This window comes from Anopheles moucheti, chromosome 3 (assembly GCF_943734755.1).
Source record: "Anopheles moucheti chromosome 3, idAnoMoucSN_F20_07, whole genome shotgun sequence".
NCBI classification, from domain to species: domain Eukaryota; kingdom Metazoa; phylum Arthropoda; class Insecta; order Diptera; family Culicidae; genus Anopheles; species Anopheles moucheti.
In genome coordinates, this window is record NC_069141.1 from 57363841 (window position 1) to 57385145 (window position 21305).

General features: G+C 41.9%; 1 protein-coding gene across 1 annotated transcript; it reads right to left on the reverse strand.

Moving 5' to 3' along the window:
- Window positions 1-20675: 20675 nt before the first annotated feature.
- On the reverse strand, window positions 20676-21305 carry LOC128303379 (uncharacterized). The gene is made up of 2 exons (XM_053040312.1): window positions 20892-21305; window positions 20676-20828 (listed from the first exon to the last, which is right to left on the reverse strand). Exons 1-2 carry the CDS (start codon window positions 21303-21305, stop codon window positions 20676-20678), a joined length of 567 nt encoding a protein of 188 aa, XP_052896272.1.

Consider the following 21305-nt stretch of genomic DNA (forward strand, 5'->3'; position numbering starts at 1 on the left):
ATTTTCAAAAAAAAACATTTGTACTCATTTTTTAAACACTTTTAACTCATTCTTCTTGCCATTGTATGCCCTTCATGTGCAAGTTGAATTTTCCTAGTACTACGGCTACAATACTCATTTTTTGTATAATACTTTATACATTTTTTAAAATACTCATTTTGATCTGATAAACGCTTTTTTAATCTAAAACAGTCAGAAATGTCAAAATTAGAAACAAGAAAACCAAATTTTAGAAACTGCTTCACAAAAATACTGTAGATTACTCAGGATCTTGACGAAACGTTAGTTATTTACCATCTTTATTATCATTAAGTGCAATGAAATGAGCACTCAAAGGAAAACATTTCCCAACCAACATATTAACTAGTTCTTTTCGGTCTCAAAATTGCACTATTTGGAACGACTTGGCTTTTCTCACTGCTTTAACCCTTGTAGGTCAGCTATTTGTTTTAATTTTCAAAACATTGTTAAACAAGAAGCAAGGTGGCATACTGCATACTACTATCCATACGATCACAGATCTACCTACCATTCGGATTTATAGACGATGTTTTCCTTTACTTGCTACCCTCAATATCCTTGCTCCTTTATAAATCAAATTAATCAAAACAAAACCCCAACATTACCATTTTGATTAGGTCAATACACTCTGATATTTATCACCAGCTCACATTTATGTTTGGTTCTGATGTGTCTCCCACCATCCTCGCAGTCATATTCAAACAAACGGATTTCGATTTCGCTACAGGGCATCAGCCCTGCTCTAGCTGATGCTGTAATGTCTGTTTATCTTCCACGTTTCGTCTGCTGTCGACGGTATCGATTGCCCCGGCGGATAGATGTACATTTATCGATTAATGCGAAAGTCCGATGTCTTATTCAAACGCATACAAAACGCTACTCGGTCGGAAATCGATTGAAGTGATCCGAACTGACTGAGTCGGTCTCGATGATGAGCCACCGGGAACCTTTATGACACAGTGCCATGAGCAGAATGAAAGCATTCCCAACCATTCCCAGCAGCACACATGCAATAAAGTTGATTGCATCTTTATGAGAAATCAATTGACGTTTTCACGCCACCTGTCGCCACTAGCCACTCCGTGAACCGTTTGAAACATCATAAGAATATTGTTCAAACGACTTTTATCAAAGCAGAATCGAAAGCGTGAATTTAAAGGCAAGCGGACCCAGGACACAACTGGGATTGACTGTGCTGTCTGACAGACGGCGCATTTGGGTAACGCCCGTAGGGTGGTCGGACACCGTGTGAGTGTGTGTGTGGAAGAACATCCACAATCACCCATCAAATTACCATTCATCCGTGGGCCACCTGGTCCGCTACACATTTTCCACTTACATCCCTCTCACTCGTGCTTAAATTGGTAAGCAGTCGATAAGCATGTAAATTGTCACCGCCGTCACAGCCATCCACCGTGCCCCTGCGCAAACCGAACTCGGAAGGTGTGCAATAGGAGAAATTCAATTTTCCTTTATTGCAGAATTAAGTTTAACGATTATTTTCATTCACTGTCCCTGCCGTGAGGCAAGCGAGTCGTGTGTATGCGGCGTCCCCAAGCGCAGAACAAGGACGGCACGAGCGAGAAAGATTTTATTGCACGGAATCCTGTCGAAGGGAAATGTTGATCGCCAACCAATAAAAGTACTGGCACTGTTCAAGCCAGACCTAATATTCTTGTTCTGGGAGTTGTTTAAAAAATATGATTTCGTTTGATGTTTTGCTCAGCTTGCAGCTTGATGTTAATATGCAATCGATAAACGTTTTACAAAACGGTTGATAGATTGCGAGGTTTAGGGTAGTTGCCAGAGCACGATGCCACGATTTTCGGTGATTAATTTCCATCCCATTCGACGGGTATGACGTTTCAAAATTTAAACTTCTGTGTGTTTCTGCGTTCTCGCCCGACGTCGTCGTAGGTGAGTGAAATGATGATACCATCGAAACCACACAATCTCACACTTAACTATTCCACAACCGTTTCACGAACATTTCGCAATCAGCAATTTCGCTGCCAACGCCAACGCCGACCGCCATTTGGCTGGTGAGTTGCATTTCATTCCGAATCATTTACTTGCAACTCGTGTTAAAGTTGCTTTATTTTTCTACACAAGAAAATCAATCGCTTACGTTACGTTACGCTGTACGCATGCGAATCGCTGCTGGCAAACAATACTAATGCCAATCAGGATGAATAATGATCCGTAAACCGTGTTTTTCGACGATTTTATTCGAACTCTACTCTGCTAGCAGGAATGTGTGGAGAGAACGTAGACTCAAGCACAAGACAGGTTGAATCACTTTGCTTAAACAAACACCGAACGGAAGGTTTACCGTGACCTGCTTAACAATCATTTCGAAAAATACAAATGAACAACGAATGATTAGTCAGTTTCAATTTTTAATGTTAAGAAAATGGGATTTTCTTTTCTTTCAATAATCAACTCATATCTGATCCAATGATGCAACATAGAAAATTATAGTACTTTAATTTAAAATTAAATAACAAAAATATTACACTACATTCCAATTGTTTTATGAGGATAATTATTCTGATTTACGATACATTTCATGATTTTCAATAAATAATTAACTTGTTCACTTGTTTAACTATAACCAGACAAAAGGGCTTTGAAAGACGCTATGTCTAATAAATATTTGGCACGGAGCAATACATCGGAACTTTGTGCGCTACAGCATTGCATTCTATACTTCATTCTAAATTGTTCCCTAGTACATCGTCTCATCTCATCTCATCGATTTCGTCAGTACAGCGATTCATACTTTTTTATTCATTAATACAAAATTTCTTTAGGAATTTTTCCACTACGCAAACTAAATGGCTTCGGAGCGCTTCGAGGTAATAGAGACAAAAGCTTCAATAATAACTAAAGAACCTACCCCAACTGCAATTCCGGTTAGGGCCTCTAAGGAGCTTAATCCGCTGCTGACTGATACTTTAACTATTTTGATGTAGCGATTTCTGTTTGATACAGATTGGCGCAGATTCGATACATTCTATTAGGTCTATAAAAGTGTTCCTGGAGTTTTTTTTTATAGTCGCCGTTATTAATTAATTCTATTTTTGTGCAACCTGATAATCAGCGGCGGATCAAACGGTAAGCGGAGTAGGCGGTCGCCTAGGGCCTCGCCGTGTTGGGGGCCCCAAAAAATTTGTGCCGATTGTGCGATTTTTGAAAATTTTACAACAAAGTTAATTTATAGCAAAAAAATTAATTTACAAGGTAAAAAATTTATTCCTTCCTTCCTTGGTTATATAAAACATTTGTTTCTATGTGATAAATTAAATGCAGAGAAGAATATCGACTAAGTGACTTTAAAGCTTAAACGAAATTGTACCAGGACCAGGACACTAATTTTCCCGTTGGTCGAGAAAAATTTCTTCGAAAACTACCTGTTTCCGAATGTATAATACCAGGAGAGCATCCACGGACGAGGAGGCACGTAGTGCAGCAATTTTGGTCGAAAACCGCCGAAAGGTATGCAATGTTTAAACACTAACTTTCCTGTTGGTCGTAAAAAATTTATTCGAAAACTACCAATTTCCGAATTTAAAGTACCAGGAGAGCATGCACGGAAGAGGTAGCTCCTGGTACTGCGCCGTAAGGTATGCAATGTTTATACACTAACTTTGCAACCAACTTGCAACGCAATGCGCCGTAAGGTATGCAATGTTTATACACTAACCTTGCAACCAACTTGCAATGCAAGTTTGGTGCATGCATGAAACTTGCAGCAAGATGGCGCGCAAGATGGCGTCCAACTTCGTACTTGCATGCAAACTTGCATGCAAGATTGCATGCAAGTTTGTATGCAAGTTTTGTGTGCAAGAACTTGCATGCAAGTTTGCATGCAAGCTTGCATGCAAGTTTGTTGCATGCAAGCTTGCATGCAAGTTTGTTGCATGCAAGTTTGCATGCAAGTTTGTTGCATGCAAGTACGAAGTTGGACGCCATCTTGCGCGCCATCTTGCTGCAAGTTTCATGCATGCACCAAACTTGCATTGCAAGTTGGTTGCAAGGTTAGTGTATAAACATTGCATACCTTACGGCGCATTGCGTTCCAAGTTGGTTGCAAAGTTAGTGTATAAACATTGCATACCTTACGGCGCAGTACCAGGAGCTACCTCTTCCGTGCATGCTCTCCTGGTACTTTAAATTCGGAAACTGGTAGTTTTCTAAGAAATTTTTCACGAAAAACGGGAAAGTTAGTGTTTAAACATTGCATACCTTTCGGCGGTTTTCAAGCAAAATTGCTGTACTATGTGCTACTTCTTCCGTGGATGCTCTCCTGGTATCGGCAATCTGAAAACAGCTGGTTTTGTATGGAATTTCATACCAGCTAATGGAAAGTTTGAGCGAGATGAAGGATGCTTTCCGTTTCATCCATCTTCCGTACACTAGCGATCGCTCTCACGGGTTTGGTAGTATGCAATAGCAATAGTGATGGGCAAATTTATTCCACACTGCAGGTGTCACCTCTTGAAAAGCATGCTTTCCTGATTTCGCAAATCTGAAAACAATTGTGTTGTTCATCGCCTAAATCTTCAACATGAGCGAAATAGGTTTCTAAGAAATTTCTCTGATTGTTTCCGTAAAGTAAACCGATTGAAAACTGTACCTTAGGCGAAAAATCGTAGCAGGCGCTGGACTAATCAGGAATCGTAAATGTACGTAAATCGTAAAAAATGTGGCGTTATAGTTCTCCTTAGCGCATACAAACGTTTATATATAGAGTAGCTTACTAGGCCCGTTTACAGGGCTACGCAACAGAACTCTGAGATGTACGCAAGGGAGCTTTCTTTCCGAGACTTTGCTGGTGTTGTTAAATCATGTTTGAAGTACATCTCCCTAACACCGATAATGCCGTAGCAAAATTAAAGGTCCCGCTTTAAAAATTCCGCCCTGGGCCTCCAAGGGGATTGATGCTCCACTGCTGATAATGCTACCATTTTTGAAGCGTCATCAAAAGGGTTTCTTTTCTACTAACTGTCATTAAGCTGGAGTTTAAACAACATATTATCTGAGAGCCACTAATATGACAACATGAGTACCGCATAAAGTGTTTTTGCGGGGAGTTCTGCTTCGTTACTTCAGTATGAATAAAAGGACTACCGGAAGTCATCACTGTTTAAGGATGAAGGTTACGTGTTACAAGTGGTTTCTTATTCTTCTTTATCAGCACAACAACCTCAAAAGGTCTAGGTCTGCCTGTGAAGACCGGTGACGCTACCATCATGCCACCGGGCTGCTCCTTAGAAGTGGTTTACTCGGATCAAAAATTTCAAATGTTTGCCTGGTCGAATATTCATGGTCGAAGATCATATTGCGTACTTGGTGGGATCCCCTAGGTGTGTTGTATTTTACGGTGCTATCACCAAACGGAATAGTTGAAGGGGAGGTCTACGGACAAGATTTCTTGCGTTTGAGTCGAGCATTGAAAAAAAAATGACCAAAACACGCCGATAGACAGAGCAAGTTAATTTTACTGCTTGATAATTCTCGTCCACATGTGGCGGCACAGGTAAAAACGTATTTAAAAACGCTGAACTTTGAAGTCATACTCCACCCCATGTACCGCTCAGAAATCGCATCTTCTTATTACCTTCACTTCCAATCGAACATGGCCGAACTGAGCTACACTTTTCCAGTAACGATAAAATTAAATAATGAATTTAAATATGGATTGCGACCGAAAATCCGGCCTTCTTTCGCGATGAAATCCATACATAGCCAAAAAGTGTTGGAAAATGTAATAATTAATAATGCAAAACACTTTAAGCATCGATTGTACACCCATTTCGGCAACAATAAAGCTTCAATTTTCTGCACAAATCCTCAACCAACTCATGCATAGTGCATAACACTTATTAGTTCAAATTGTGAGTGTTGATTTTGCAATGATTGAGCCTCAAACTCAAACATTATGTTTCGGCTTTCAGTTGTCTCAGTCAGTTGTTGTTCAGTTGTTCTGATTCTGCTTATTCTAACACACCAGATTGTCAAAGTACTCTGACTCTCTCCTTGCATTGCCAATCCACTGCTCTTTAATACGAACTAATTCAGTACTTTAGTCTTCTCTATCGGCACCAATAACCCCATGTGGACTAGCCAACCTGCTGCCATTTCTGGCATTCTTTGACTATATATATCCGTAGCTGGGAAGTCAATCCTGCGAATGTGGGAATAGTTCGAATAAGATTTTGGACCGGTCCGTTCGTGTGAAGACCGGCGACCAGTACCATCATGCCACCGGACCACCCCACCATAACTTTAGTATTAATAAATATTACTCAAGAAAACACTGCATAAAATATGCGCTGTGAACATGTTGCTCTATATCCCATCTAATTAAATTAAATTAAAACCATTAGATTAAATGAATAGTGGTAACTAATACCTTTTTTTAAACAGTAGCAGTAATAAAACAAAACGGCTATTTGTATGCTAACATATCATAAAGATTTATTTTGATTTACCACAACCCTGCCACTCTCATTAAGATAGGTGTCATAATCGTAAAATGCCCCTGGTGTCCCCATCGTTCCACGCAGAAGAAATCGTAATCACCCATGCATGCATTCATATCTCGTAAACAACCGTGGCAGCCCCTTCCTGAAAGCTTCCTCATTTTCATTGCGTGTACATAAACGTACACAGTGCTGGCGAAATTTGAAGCTCCGGCATGTGCCCTTCCATTTTGTCACCTGTGCCAAAGTGTTGAGTTTATTCAACATTTTTAACACACCCCCTTTACACGGGCGGCGGAAAATTCATTTTCCAACCATACACCGTCGAAGGTGGACGGGGCGAAGCTATCAACGGTGATTTTATTGCAATTTTCTCGCAACGCACTGCGAGCCATGGCTTGGTGTGAATTTTTCTGATTTCAAACTCCCCAAAAACAAAAAAACAAACAAACACTCGCTCAAAACGCATCCCGCAACGGATGCAAAATGAAACGAAGCTTTACGACGAGATGGAAAAATCGTTAAACTTTCCACCATCAGAGTCGTGTTTTGGCCCCGTACTTTTCCTTGCTGGACTGGTTTTCCCTGTGCACTTCTGGAAACTGTCTGGTCTGATGGAAGCTTTAAGTACACGGCGAGTGGCACCATTTGCACGCCGGTCGAACGTCATAAAATCCATCCCACGGATGCGAACAGTGTGCAAGGGGGGGTGGGAGTTTTTTCCGGCGGACGCAAGGGCGCACAACTGCCACCAAAAACACTGCTCATGAATATTATTACACGAATTAAGGCTTTTATTTGAGATTTTTACACTGCACCATTAACGCGGTCTGTGGCGTACCGTCGTTCCGCCCACCGGCCGCGCTCTCGGATGTGCTTCAATTGTCCGCCCCGAAGACGGCCCAAAAAATGTAAAGCGTGCACACAAACAAACACAAAACAACGGCGCTCGTGCGAAAGGTTTTTAAATTGAACGCGCCCGCTACACTTAAGGTCCTTAACATGTGTTTCGCCACCGGTTTGACATTTCGAGTCATTGTGGTTAACGTCAATGGTGCGTTGGCTTGACAATTTTTGGTGACAGTTTAATAAACTTTTTGCATTCCCGTGTTGGTGGTCGAATGGATGTGCGTGTGTGGGTGAGTGGTGGAAATGCAAACATAATGCTAAAGGGGATTTCTGGGTTGCTGCGATGGTCGTGCTGATTAAAGCACAGCAGAGGATTAAATTTTCCATTCCGAGAATTCCGAGGCGAGATAAGCGAAAGTTTTAATGACAAACACTTGAGTGGATGCAGGGTGTATATATGTAATTTCTCTCAGTGTAATTGTGCATTATAATAAGAGTGTTCGCAATTGCGGAGATGTACGCACTGATGCGAGAAAAAGATAACATTTTAGTTCACAAAATATTATTTCACATATTAAAAGGATGAAACGTAAAATATATCCAAGTAGCATGTTCCACTGATGAATTTGTAGCATTATCTAGAGGCACATGATTCCAAGAAAAGCTGGTAAAAAATTCACAGCCCTGGTACAGCCCAAAGAGTATCTTAATTCCCATCTGAAGGCTTGTGTGTTCAAACGTGGGATATTCTCCGTATTACATCTTGCAAATCGGTTTTCCTTTATTTTTAAAAAAAACTTATGTACCGGTTAAGCTGATGAGAGGTGTTATTACGAGACCTCATTTCATACTCGGTTATTATATGCCAGAAGAGTAACGCTTTAGAAATAAATGCTTAAAGCATAGCTAAAACAAAGTAAAACAAGTACATAAACATAGAATATGAAGCGATCCGTTGAAAGTAAAACAGTGGAAGTTTCAATTATATTTAGCAAATAATGTACAACAACCGAAAATTAACGCGAAGAAATTAAATTACATTGAAAAAACTGTTTAAAATAGCTGGTCGTTACAAATTCAACTCATTAAGAGCTGGTCAGCAATACAGGCAGTCCCCGAGATACGCGGTTCCTCTTATACGCGGATTCGGAGATACGCGGTTTTTGAAAATTTGACCGATGAGCTAGTTTATAGCACAAATTGTAAGCAAAAAGGTGAAAATTAGTCAAATAACTTTTTTGTCACATAAAACATTTCTTTCTAACTTATTTCAATGTAATCTTTCTAAAAATCGCCTGATTCGGTGAAAAAATTAAGTCCAGAGAAGGAAGTCGACTCTGTGACTTTGAAGTATAAACGAAATTGCACCAGGATTCGACTTACGCGGAAATTCGAGTTACGCGGATTTTTTCCCGGATTCTAGCGGTCCGCTGTAATAGCGTACCTCGGGGACTGCCTGTATATTGTTTCAATAATTATGAAATGTTTTCGTTTTCGTTGTTTTTCAACGAAATGTTTTCGATATTTAACTCGTTCATTTATGGCAGCATTTCGAAGCAAGAACAGACTAAGATCAGCTCAAGATTGTTTGCTAAATATCTTCACGGTTCATTGAAATTGTGCGTTTCCTAGTAGACATATTATCCTTTCAGTATTCCAGACAACAGTTCAACATTGGGCAATTTGATTTTTTTTAATTAGTTTGAAATCTCTCTTTAATTTATGTCATATTTATTACGGTAACTTTCCTTTATTATAAAACAAATTCTACCATCATTTCGTCTCTTCCAGCATTCTTGCTTAAACATACTGACAACAAACATCATGATACGCCGTAAATCGTACGCTTGCTTTCACATCGCGCTCATTATTACTAGGGCAACCCCTTTTCGCTTTACCAAAGCAACAAAGTTAATCCTTTTGCTGCAACCCACATTGAACTTCCTACCATCCAATCGTTTTAATTCCCACTGATTCACATTGCCCTTTCGAAGAAGCACTCATAGGGCAGAGATTAGCCACGAACTCTTTTTCTAGTACCGTGATCCCAAACATTCTTCCCACGCCCGAGCAACCTTATCCATCCGCGGCGTGTTGGCGTCTAGTCTAGAAATTCAAATTAGCCAACGACCGTCGGGAAACATTCGGCGCAAAGGCAACACTACCTACCTGCCAAATCTTGCTGTTGACGACGTAAAGCGACAGCTTGAAATGTTAATTAGTTTACATCATCACAACCTTTCAACGGCGGCACAGACAGCAGCTGCCACGGGAGTGTACGCAGCACGGCGACGTGCTATTCTTTTTCGCGGCCAGCGTCGCGAGCTTTACAGGTGACGCGTAGCGAATGGTATTGATCAAACCAGCCCCAATCTCGTAGGTTAATACCGAGCAGCCAGCTGTTCACCAACGGGAGGGAAAAAAAGGGATGGTCATAAAAATGTCCAAGTACCACTAATAGATTTCATTAAAAACTCACCCCTCGCGCACCCGAACTGGCCGCACACTAATCCTCCTCCATTCGACGAATCCGCACGCACACACCCACACCGTTCGCTTCCATTTGCTGCTAATGAAGAAATCAAGTTTGTTCTTTGGCATCGTCAAGAAATCCGGCTGCTTTGATGGGCAGGGTTGGTTCGGTTCGGAAAATGAGTTGTAAACGTTGTGCGAAAGTTTTACGCAACGGGTACGGAATGTTTTTACCCCGTCAGTGTGTTCGTTGTGCCGATGGTATGGATATCTTTGAGCGCTTTCTTTTACGTTTCGCTGACAGGATGAGATGCACGTTTCCTTTGGAAAGTTTTGCAATGAGCGGCAGAGGCAACGGAATAAAAAATAAAACTCTCATTGGATTCGTTTATCTGTCCTCTAAATGAAAAATAACATGATGTTTACAGCAAGATTAAAAACAAATCACCGTTTCTGAACAGTTTTGACAGCTTTAAACCAACTTCCTCGGCAATTAAAATGGAAAACTAATCAGGCGAAAACGCTCGGTCATCAAGATGAAAATAAATAATGTGTCTTTCATTTGCAAATAAAAATTAATTGTTTTTTTTTGTGCTCAAATGAAATTGTCGCCCATGCGGTTAGGCAGAACCACCAACCAGTTTATGAGATAAATTACACATTTTCCACAATAGCTTACTGCTAATTAATAGAAGCATCTCATTTTGCATTCCATAATTCAATTAATGCTCATCGCTATGAATATTGCACGCAGTAAAAACACAAACAAAATGTAAAAACTTACCCACAAGCCAATCAATCGGTTGGACCCAGATATTACAGGCACGTTTTTCCTGCATTACTTCCACACCGACCACCGACAAGCACCCGGACGCGTAAACGCGGGGGGTTTATTTTTTAAACCCGAATCCTGTTTTTTTTTTCTTATCCCATCTTCACCAGCCAAACACGGTCCGTGTCCTGCCGGCGTAATTCATTTACCAGCGCAGTACAAATAAAGTGGAATTTAATTAAACAAAATTAACTCTACAGGCACGCACGCATTAAAATGCCGTCCCGTGCCACATACCCGCAACACCACGCACACTCCGGAAATGACACTTTAAAGCACCATTATTGGGTCGGAAAACATGGTGCCGTGCGATATCGATGTGATCGTACACCCTCCTGCTGGTCTGTATGGATGTCATTTTTAGCGATTAAATCGTTCCACCTAATGCGGCCATTATGACGAGAAGGACTTTTGCGAGCGGAGGGTGATAATACAATTTTCTCGTCGTGATATACTTTCATGCTTCTACACGCTTGGTCGAATCTTGGGAATTTTTCTACAATAAGTCGTCACACTTTCAGCGGCAATTTGGCAGTGTTTCGAGAGCATTTTTTTTGCATTCAGATGAAGATTTGATGAACTTTAGTGCTTGGCGTACCCGAAAATAGATTGTTAGATGTTTTAGAAAGCCTACGCTACGTAACATAAAAGATACATTGGAACATAACTTTGCTAAAAGTAAAAAAAAATGTTAAAGGGAATTGTTAAAAAATAAAGGCCATTTAAACTGTTCAAGAGAATTACAGCAACGATCCGTTAGAACATTCTTTGCAACATGTTTTCATTTGTACATGCTAGCTGCCAAAGGACAACCCACGCGAAGCTACTAAAGTTCAATTGGCCCACACAATAAACAATTTGTTTCCTTTGTCAACCGTCTCATTGTTTTCGCAACAGAGCAAAACAATTGAATCTCGACAATTGCACCATAATTGACTGTTCCACGAACTCATTACCGTGCCCACTGGCCCTGCAACGGAAGCCCAAACAAGCAAAAACAAATGTGTACGACGCAACTCACGTCAAAAATCAATTTCAAATTTCGTCAAACACCTTTGCACTGTAAAATAAAATGCCGCGCCGTGGACAACGGCAATAGGCAAATGATGAGACAAACTTTTATGTAAATACGATTAAATTGTTTCCCAACCTGCCCGAACCGTGCCTGCCCTCCCGTAATGTTTGATCGCCGTCGTCCATGGGACAAGCGCAACACTGCCGGGGGACAAAAGTTCCCGCAAATTCACGTGGTCCCGGTCGGCGTGAAAAATATGCCAAAAGAACAATAAATTTAACAACGCAGCAATACCGTCCACGCAGCATCATTATTCTCGCATCCCTGCAACTCACTATGGGGATGAGATGGTACCAAGTGTAGAAATTGACTGATAAGGATTATCGTAAAATCTTAATTTCAGCCCAACGTTAGCTTTAATTGCACTCATATGAAAACTAAATTAACAAATAAAAATATTGTTTGTAACTCAAAGTTTTTTATACGTTGTATAGGTTATTTTTAAACGAGCATGTTTTAGTTACTACTCAACAATTTTTCACAAATTCTTTTGAACAACATGTTACTCGATTTGAATAATTAAATAATTACATTAAAACTGTATCCTCCGGAAATTTTATTTAAACTTAGATTTTGGAATTTTTACAATTCCATTTTAATATGATTTTAATTTTAATTAATTTTATATAACCCTCATGTTTCTTATTATTTTTTAATTCTATAAATTGTTCTTCTGCTAGCGAACATTTGATTTTCCCTCCCAGCGGTATTCATCAGGAGAAGTGTAGAAAATTATTCAGCAAAGGTGGAGGCGCCCAGTACTTTACTTAAGCGGGCAACACACGGGTGTTCACGCGAATGTGGAAAAGCAAGAACTATTTTACAGAACCCAACATGCTTTTCTAGTTAAATTTGATTATGTAGAGGTAAATGTGGAATTTTTTACATTTTTTATGCATGTTCAAAATGAATATTAATTATTCGTAAGTATCCTCGAAAAGCGTGTAACAAGTGTTTGAACTGAGAAATTTTTGAACAAAAGTGATTTCATGGTACAAAAGTTGCAGAAATTGGATCTACCTGCAAGCATTGTAGTTCAAATGGATCAAACTTATCGAACCAGCTGCTTAAATTAATTAAAAAAAGGTGAATAAACATAGTAACAGGTGGAGACGCCCAGTACTTCATTCAAGCTGATAACACAACTTTTGGAGCTAATTCTGATTTTTTTGATTTCGAGCGTTGTTGTGAAGAAGCAGATGAACGTTTGATTTATTTATTTTTCTAACTCACTCAATAGACCCAATTACTCAGCTTAATGCTTTTTCCAACCTCGAAGTGTTTCCAATACCTCCCCATAGTGAAGCTACGGTGCGTCAATATTCCTCATTTTATGTCTTCCGGCACCACCCCGTCCCACCTGGCCAACAGCCAACGTCGTGAGTATCATTTGACTTCTTCACGCACTGGTCCCGTCTTCAAATAAATTAAGAGATCTAGTCATCCCCGTCTAAGAACCGCTCAGGGAAAGTGAATCGTCGAAACATGCGACAATGAAATAAAACGAAGCAAACTAAACGGAAAAGGGACCTTCAATGGCATCAACAACCTTCGCCCTTGTCGGCAGCAGCAAAAGGACAATAAATTTGTGCAGCATAAATTAGTACGGGCGAAAAACCCGTATCTCACCAACAATAGCGGGAGGTGTCCCCATCGTACGGCTTCTTTATGATGTCACCTTCAGGTGGTTCCTTTATCATGCGGGTGGGGGACCTGGCCATGATTTGAAAGCTCGCAAATACCGATGGACCCTTATCCGCGTTGGGGAGAAAAAAAAACCCCCACCCACCCCGGGGCAACAACCATCGGACATCGGAAGGCAAACGACGGGGCGACGATACGACCTCCGCAGTGTGTTGCGCTGCGTTACTGTTAATTGGAAATTTTATTTATTGGCGCTCGGCTGCGTATAAATTACTAATCCTGCCTGACTCCTGGCTGTCGGCGTTGCTATCGGTTATACATTCCAGCCTCCAGCGGCTGGGTGCTTTTTCCTTACAAAAGTTCCCAATTAAAGACAACGCCACGGTTATGAGAGCGGTTTGCAAACTTTCCACCAAAACGCACACGCAAGTTATTGAAATGTATGCAAAGCCACTCGGCCACTAGTCCACTCGGATTACGCTCCCTCGAAAGTCCGCTCAAAGTTTGCCAAAGAAACATAAATTTTGGTGGCTTTAACAAAATTAAAACACTCTCTTTATCTTGCGCGACACCAACCGGAAAAGCGTCACGGTTTGATGCGTAATGGCAGGTCAAAAACAATACACAAACTGCCCGGACAAGCCGAAAGCCGAACATAATTCCCCATCCTACCGAAGCTTCACTTTTAATGAATAATTTAACAAGAAAATTAACAACGGAAACATCCGGTCAGTACAATCGACACACTACGCGAGTGGGCCGCATTAAACTGCAATCACGCCCAGGTGGTCGTTGCAAATCCGGTCCCAAACTTTACATTACAATTTAAGTGAGAAAATAGAATTTCCTCCAGCAGGCCGAGCCGGGCCGTACCAATTTCATTTAAGCTTTGCATAATTGTCTCGTGTCCACTCGGAGGTTTGCTGTGTTATGTTTGCTGCTTTCTTGTATGTGTGTGCTGCTGCGCATCGGTAATACAAATTTCCACGAAGCTTCCAGGAAGTTGAGATGAACTTTTTCCACTTCCCTATCTAGGAATTGCAGTGTCGGCGAAGCAAGTGTCTTGATGGGATTTTCATTCCAGGGACTTTTTCTGCGTGGGTTTTGTTGGTATGTGTGTGAGTGTATATTCACCCACAGGATGAGTGAGTTGGTAAACGCTTTTTCCATCCCTTTTGCCGGAAACAATTGTAAAAGCTAAACTGAACTGGGTCAGATCTTCCGGAAGACAAACTTTCAATCTTTCTTAAGTTGACTCCAGTGCTTTGTGTGATGTGTTTTTCTTTTCGCTTTTCTCTTTCTCTTTTTCCTTCTCTCTTTGCTCATCAACTCCCAGCACCGGTACTGGGTGTCCTTCTGCTGTATCGCTATTTTGAATTTTTTCTTTTGCTCGATTTTTTCCCCTTTAGTCATCTCGCAGCAAATCTTTTCCAACACTTTACTCCCATTCCTTGGGCCAAGCATTTCTTTGGGCCTGTGGTTTGAAACCATTATCCCGGAAGTTTAATGTCGGGCGAGAGGCGGCAATCCTTCCCGCTAACCGTGGACATTCTGACCGATGACACCCCGAAGGCACCACGAGCCAGTGTCAAAGTTTAATCACGATGGCTTTTGGTCGCTTTCGCGATGCTCCCTGCACCGTTATTAATGTGGCCACGTCGCGCGTATGCTGAAACTGCGAGCTGGAATTTGTCAGTATCGCTCACTAAACTTTCCGCTTTTCCCGGCCAAAGATTATCCCCAGCCCGGGGGTCGCGAGTGTCGCCGACTCATAACAGGCACTGGCCGAAAGGATGGCCGGTGGAGAACAAACTGCACCACTTGTCCATCGTAACTGTGCGAAACTGCACAAAACTTTACTACGTTCCTCTGTTTTGTAGTTCTTTTTTTCCTCCCATGTCGAGCTAGCTGCAATCTTGTGCGATAAATTTCAACTTTCCAACAGTCGGCTTCTGTAGTGCTCGGATGCTCGGAAAATAAATAATTTTACATAATCTTATCCCGCTAACGAGGCTACTTGCGCTGTTTCGAGCTGCATCCAGATGGATGGTAGCCAGATTTCGGTGCCCGAAAGAACACGGCACAGATGTACGTAAACTTAGACGAGTGGCGCGAATTTTTACCCCGCCGAACTGTTATTGCCTGCTCGTCACAGCAATCCTCAATGCTGTCGATTGACTTGCGTTGAGTTGGGCATTGAAATTGTATTAATTTGTCAAGCGTTGACTTTCACACTTCGGTACCATCACGGTCACGCCGCAGAACAAGTTCTTCGATTCCGGTGCTCGGTCAAGGAAAGGTTTACACAGCCTCCAACTCTCCAACAGCATGGCGCGCGCATCCTGTACTGCTCCGTTTGCCGGTTGTCTGCTCTCGCCAATTCCGGTGCTTCCCGGAAATCATCTACGGTGAAAGCACAACAGCGGGAAACGAGCTTAAATTCATTTCGGAAAATGGATGTTGATTAAATTGAACTTGTCAGAAAGAGACACAGGGGGACACACCCCCTTACCTTGAGAGGCCGGCTGGCCATCTGCTCGTCTGCGTTGTGCGCTGTTTGCTTGTGCTTGAGGAAGCGTGATGGGAAGAAAGGATCACCGCCCGACCTAACCTCAAGGCAGAGCACAGCAAATCATCAACCGAACACGTGATGATAAACTTCAAAACCGTATCAAAGCCAACTTCCGGACCGGACACCGGTCAAAACTCTTCGAACGGTCCGGTTCGGGACAAAAAAAAAACGCCCGGGTGTTCCGAGAAAAGTAGCGAGTTGATAAGCTTAGGTTGTGGTGAGCGGTGTGGGACCGGTCGGAACTGTCTGACCCGAACCACCAGATTGACGACGTGCCAGAATGGGACATACTTTTGCAATTATGCACAGTTAGTTTTCCGAACCGTCAGACCGTCAAGTCAAGGGATTGCGGGTTTGAGGAACAGAACGGTGCAAACCGTTCACATGTACGCAGCGCAATGCAACAGCACCGCAACAGCTGTGATCTGATGGAACTGCACTTCCCTTTTTACACACCCCGCACGTACGAAACACCCCTTCTAAACCTATCAAAACTGACTTTTTCCAACCTGTTTCCTGTTTCTGTTTTGTAGCACAAAGCGACTGCCGGATTAGTTTATATTTACGACGTACTCACGAGGATTGGTGTCCACTCGACCGGACCAGCGGAGCCCGGAATCGGCTGCACAACACGTGTTACACGGAGGGACACCCAGCAATGGACGCAATTTTTCATCGCCACTGCAAAACGCTTCCGGGCAAAGTTTGCCCACGCCAATGGTACTTTGTACACGATGGGATGAAGTTGTTTTGCACACACATTCGGAACACACAACCTGACCGAACGTGAAGGTGGGTGGATGGCAAACCCCGTGCAACCATGTGTTGCAGTGCCCGGGGTTCGCTTCGGCCATGTTTGTTGCGAGCGTTTCCCATTTACGATGGGATTTCCGCGCGCACGAGCTTAATTAACGAGCATCATAAGCCAATGTCACCCAGCCAATGGGTACCCACACCATGTGCGCGAGATGCCAAACTGCTGGTACTGCTGGCGATCGTGGGTTTGTGTCAAAATAACGATCGAAAGAAAAATTACAAGCATTGAGAGTCATTTGTTCCAAGGTTTACGATTGGTGATGGTATTTTTTTACTTACTTTAAATATAAACTAGTTTGAGGTTTGAATTGCAGTACGGGTGAGAAGTGGAGATGGAGATATTGGAGGTAGTAGCGCAGGAAAGTATCCTCCAATCAGTTACTTTCATCGGTTAATACGAACACCTTCGAGTTCATATTGTGTTCTACCTGCTTCTCTCCTGTGTGCCATCCATACTACAGTGGTAGCTGGAATCATAAAGATACTTTTCTGACATCTGATTGTGTTACTTCTGTCATGAACAGCGCTATTACTCTGAACTTGTAGGTGTACTAACAAACAATTTTCTTGTTACTTACTTCGCAGGCGCTGCTACTAATTTATGATGTCTCCTGCAGCAGTCCTCTGAATCGCTCAGGGCCCAGTACCGGTGGTAGCGAATCCTAGACTTTCTGTTGGACATCTTAAAGCCATCCTGAAATGAGTCTACCAGGTCTCATCTATTCGTATGGAAATCCTGGTTGGGTCCATTCGAATTAGAATGACCAATGATACGATCAGCCCACCGAATTCGGGCGTGCCAAATTTGTTGCACGAAAATGCGATCATCATACAGTTCATAGAGCTCACACTTGTAGCGACACCTCCATCCTCCAGCCATGCATTCGGAGCGAACAATCTATTCCATTATTTTCACCAAAATGAGGGAGATTTCTATAATTTATAATTGAAGATTTCTGTTATGACTTTAGGCTAATTATGGCGGCTTACTCAGCACTGAAGCCTCCAAGTTCCTTTGGAGAACTTCATACTTCAGCGATCCATCAAAGATCAGATAACCCCGATGCCTAGACTATCTTCCACTCTACTGATACTTCATAATTCGCTCGAGAGGCTTGTCCGTTAACAGTATTTAAGTGAGTGATACTATATGGCATTGAAAATGATTGACACCTTATCCACATTAGAGTCAAAGCTTTTACAACGTTTTCTTAGAAGGAAAAAGTCAAAAAGAAAGTTCCATTTTCGATGGAAATATAAGTAAGTTTTGGGAAAATTAAACAGCGTGATTGTTTAAGCGTAACTATTTAAATTTTGTTGTTGTTTTGGTTTAATTTTAATATGTTTTTGATTTTCAATATCGTTTGCCCGCGCCTACAATACAATGAATCCTAGAAATCATTCTTCTTTATTTTTGACCACTTAATAGTTCGTGTCTTAGTAATAACTTACACGCAGTCTAACATGGACTCTTAGATTTGATCCGTAATCTGCATTATATTAGAAAATTCAACGACATACAAGCCAATGGGCAATTTGGGGTTTTGCGTCAAGAAAAAATAACAAAATAATCAATTAAAAATAAAACTTGATTTTCGACATCAATTACATCTAAAATTGGGTATACACTATCGGGCTTTAGTATATAAAATTTTGATGATCTACATAACTTCTTTTATAACTTCTTTTTCCCTGCTCTTACCAAGTACCACCAAAATTACAGTGGAAAATTTTACAACTTTTAGAATATTTTCAAAACATTAGTCATTATAATATTGCTGTTGATCGAACATCGCTTTTAGATTATCAGAAAAGGTATATTGTTAATATTTTTTAAACAATACGTCATGCCGTGTCATGAAATTTTTAATACATATTTCCACCACTGTACAAAAGGACAGCATTCTCCCAAAAAGTTTACAAACTGACCTTTTTCGTGCTTAGAAAACAAACACTAAACATCCGTAAAGCCTTTGGAGCGTATTTCCTACGCAATGGTTCGTCTACCGCAACGCAATAGGTGTTTTGTTGGCTTTCTCGTACCGGACGCATCCGCTCCAGTTTCCGAGTTTCTCCACTGAATTCCTCAAGTGTCGTCGTCTACTCCGATGTGCGGAACCGCCTTTCGAGCATACAATTATTGTTGAAATTATTGGCTCCTTAGTATTCATGTACTGTACCGGACGGGCTTACAGTACAGGAGGGCCGGCTGCCTACGGAACAGAAGCCAAGCCAAACCATTAATCCTCTTACCGGTTTATTTGTCCGCTTTTTCCATTTCTTGCTACTGCCCTTGGCTTTTCTTCCTTTTGCATGCAACATTTTACCTCCCACCGTAGAAAGGTAGGAAGAAAAAACGTACCAACCTCGCAAAAGGAAGCACCCGTGAAACGGTAATTACAACTGCGACTGACGTCCAAAATGTAACCAGGTAGACGAACCGTCAAAGCGTTCTCCACCAAGTATTGGCACATTTCCGTCTGCTGCTAGCAGATGGTAGTGGACATTTCTTGAAGAGGACCATAAAAAACACCAACAACCCTTTCATTTTGTACACTGCATTAGTGTGGTCGTGAAGTTAACAGTGTAGGCACTCTCTGGAGAGTATAATGCTCCTTTGCTTTCGGTGAAGTAAGGGAAGGGCAACATGAGTGAGGTAATAACTTCCATTTCGCCCCACTTTTAAACTTAACCAAAAAATGGATGGTGTTTACCGTTCAATCTTGTGCGTCAATGTCAAACCTCAAACTTCATCCATCCAGCGTGGCAAAGTGGGTTGTAATCGGATAAATTCTTTTATTTCCACGTAAGTATATGCTTGATCTGGTATCTTTACGGAAAATCCCCTGCCTTCCAGAACGGCAGTTGAGGTTTAATGTTTGCGACAGTATTATGTGCAGCCAGTGATGAAAGGATATGGACTTATCTTGTACGCTGACATCCGTTATCATTAAGCTGTCAATGGTTGGCGCTCGATAATCTTCACCATATCCCGAGGTCGGTTTAGTTATTTTAATGTCCTTATTGACACCACGGTACGAAAGCCTTTTTCCCCCACGGGGCACAACATAAGCGATATCATAATCGTTTGCACGATAAAATCTTCTGCAAAGCCCGATCGAAGCGCCAACACCCATTCACGTCTACGTACAGATGAAACCATCTGGTCGTCGCAAAATCAATAGCAGAAAAAAAGCGGTAGCCAAAACATTTTAATGGCGGTTTCGGGTTTTATCGTACTAACAGCGTGTTACCCAACGATGCGTGCTCCTATCTCACGAAAGGGATATTACGTTAGGCTTCATATTCTCTAATGCGGCCGTCCCGACGCACGTATAACGGGGTCAAATTTGGCGCGCTTGCAAACATAAATATGCAATACAGATACCCGTTCCCGGGGACAGCGGATAAGCCGATGCCTGAGCATGTGATACCTTTTATCGCTCTGCCGGTACGATACGGTACAGCAGCCTATCAATCGTGTCAATGGTTTGGCTGGCCCTGCCGGAGGTCATGTACTGGGCAAATGTATCATCCCAACCGTTTGCGACGTACAGGTAGTGTAATAAAATTACTACTACCTCCCTACACGGTGACTAATTGCAGCGAACATTAATCAATGCAGTCCGAGAGTGCACTTCGGAGTTGACGCGGGTGCAGCGAGCCACTAATCAATAACGTTGTAATTAATGCGCACGCCGGACAAACGTCGCAATTGTTTTCCACCAAAAAGCTTCCGACGGTGGTGCGTTGGGCCGTGGCTGGAATATGATCTTTAACGGTGGTAAACATGATATATAGTACACCCTAATGACTAATGCGGTTATTCTGGTACGTGTGAATTCTAGTATGGATTAAGATGGTTATGTTTATTGAGTATTGATAGGAAAACGACAATACTCTGCACTAATCTTCCATTGGTGGTGAGTATGTTGAGTTTATAAACTCCATGCACGGCTTGTACCGCTCCAGATATAGCTGTCGATGAAGAATCCAATTCTTACGCACCGTTTTCCAATGTGCCTTATGATGTTCCAGCAGACATTTTGGATCGTTTATCTGAAAAGCGTTTTAATTAGATTTCATTACACCAATAAACACCCCTCCATACAGGATACTTACAACAGTCAGAGGTAATGTTGCACTCCTTTCCAATGGAGCCACTGTTGGATAAGGCGGTATATCTGTCGCTAGCGGTTGAGGTATCTTCTGGAAGATGCACGAACCGTCATCGAGCGGAACATCAAGTTCCTGCTGAGTATGGCGTGATGCAGATGGCGAAGAAACGGAGCTCATCCGAGGCACTGGTGTATATTTACTGCCTTCGGGGTTTGCATGCCGGAACCAAATTCGAAGTTGTTCGTAGTACGAAAGCTGCTGATCATGTTCGTGTATGGTGATACTTTTTCCGAACAAAAATAGCTCCTTCGGTTCTGGTTGGCTTGGTTGTTGCCGCTGATTTTGGCCTTCCAGGACGCTGGTGCAGGATTGCGGTATGTATGTCGGTTTCTGCTTTTTACGTGCAGGTCTCGGCAT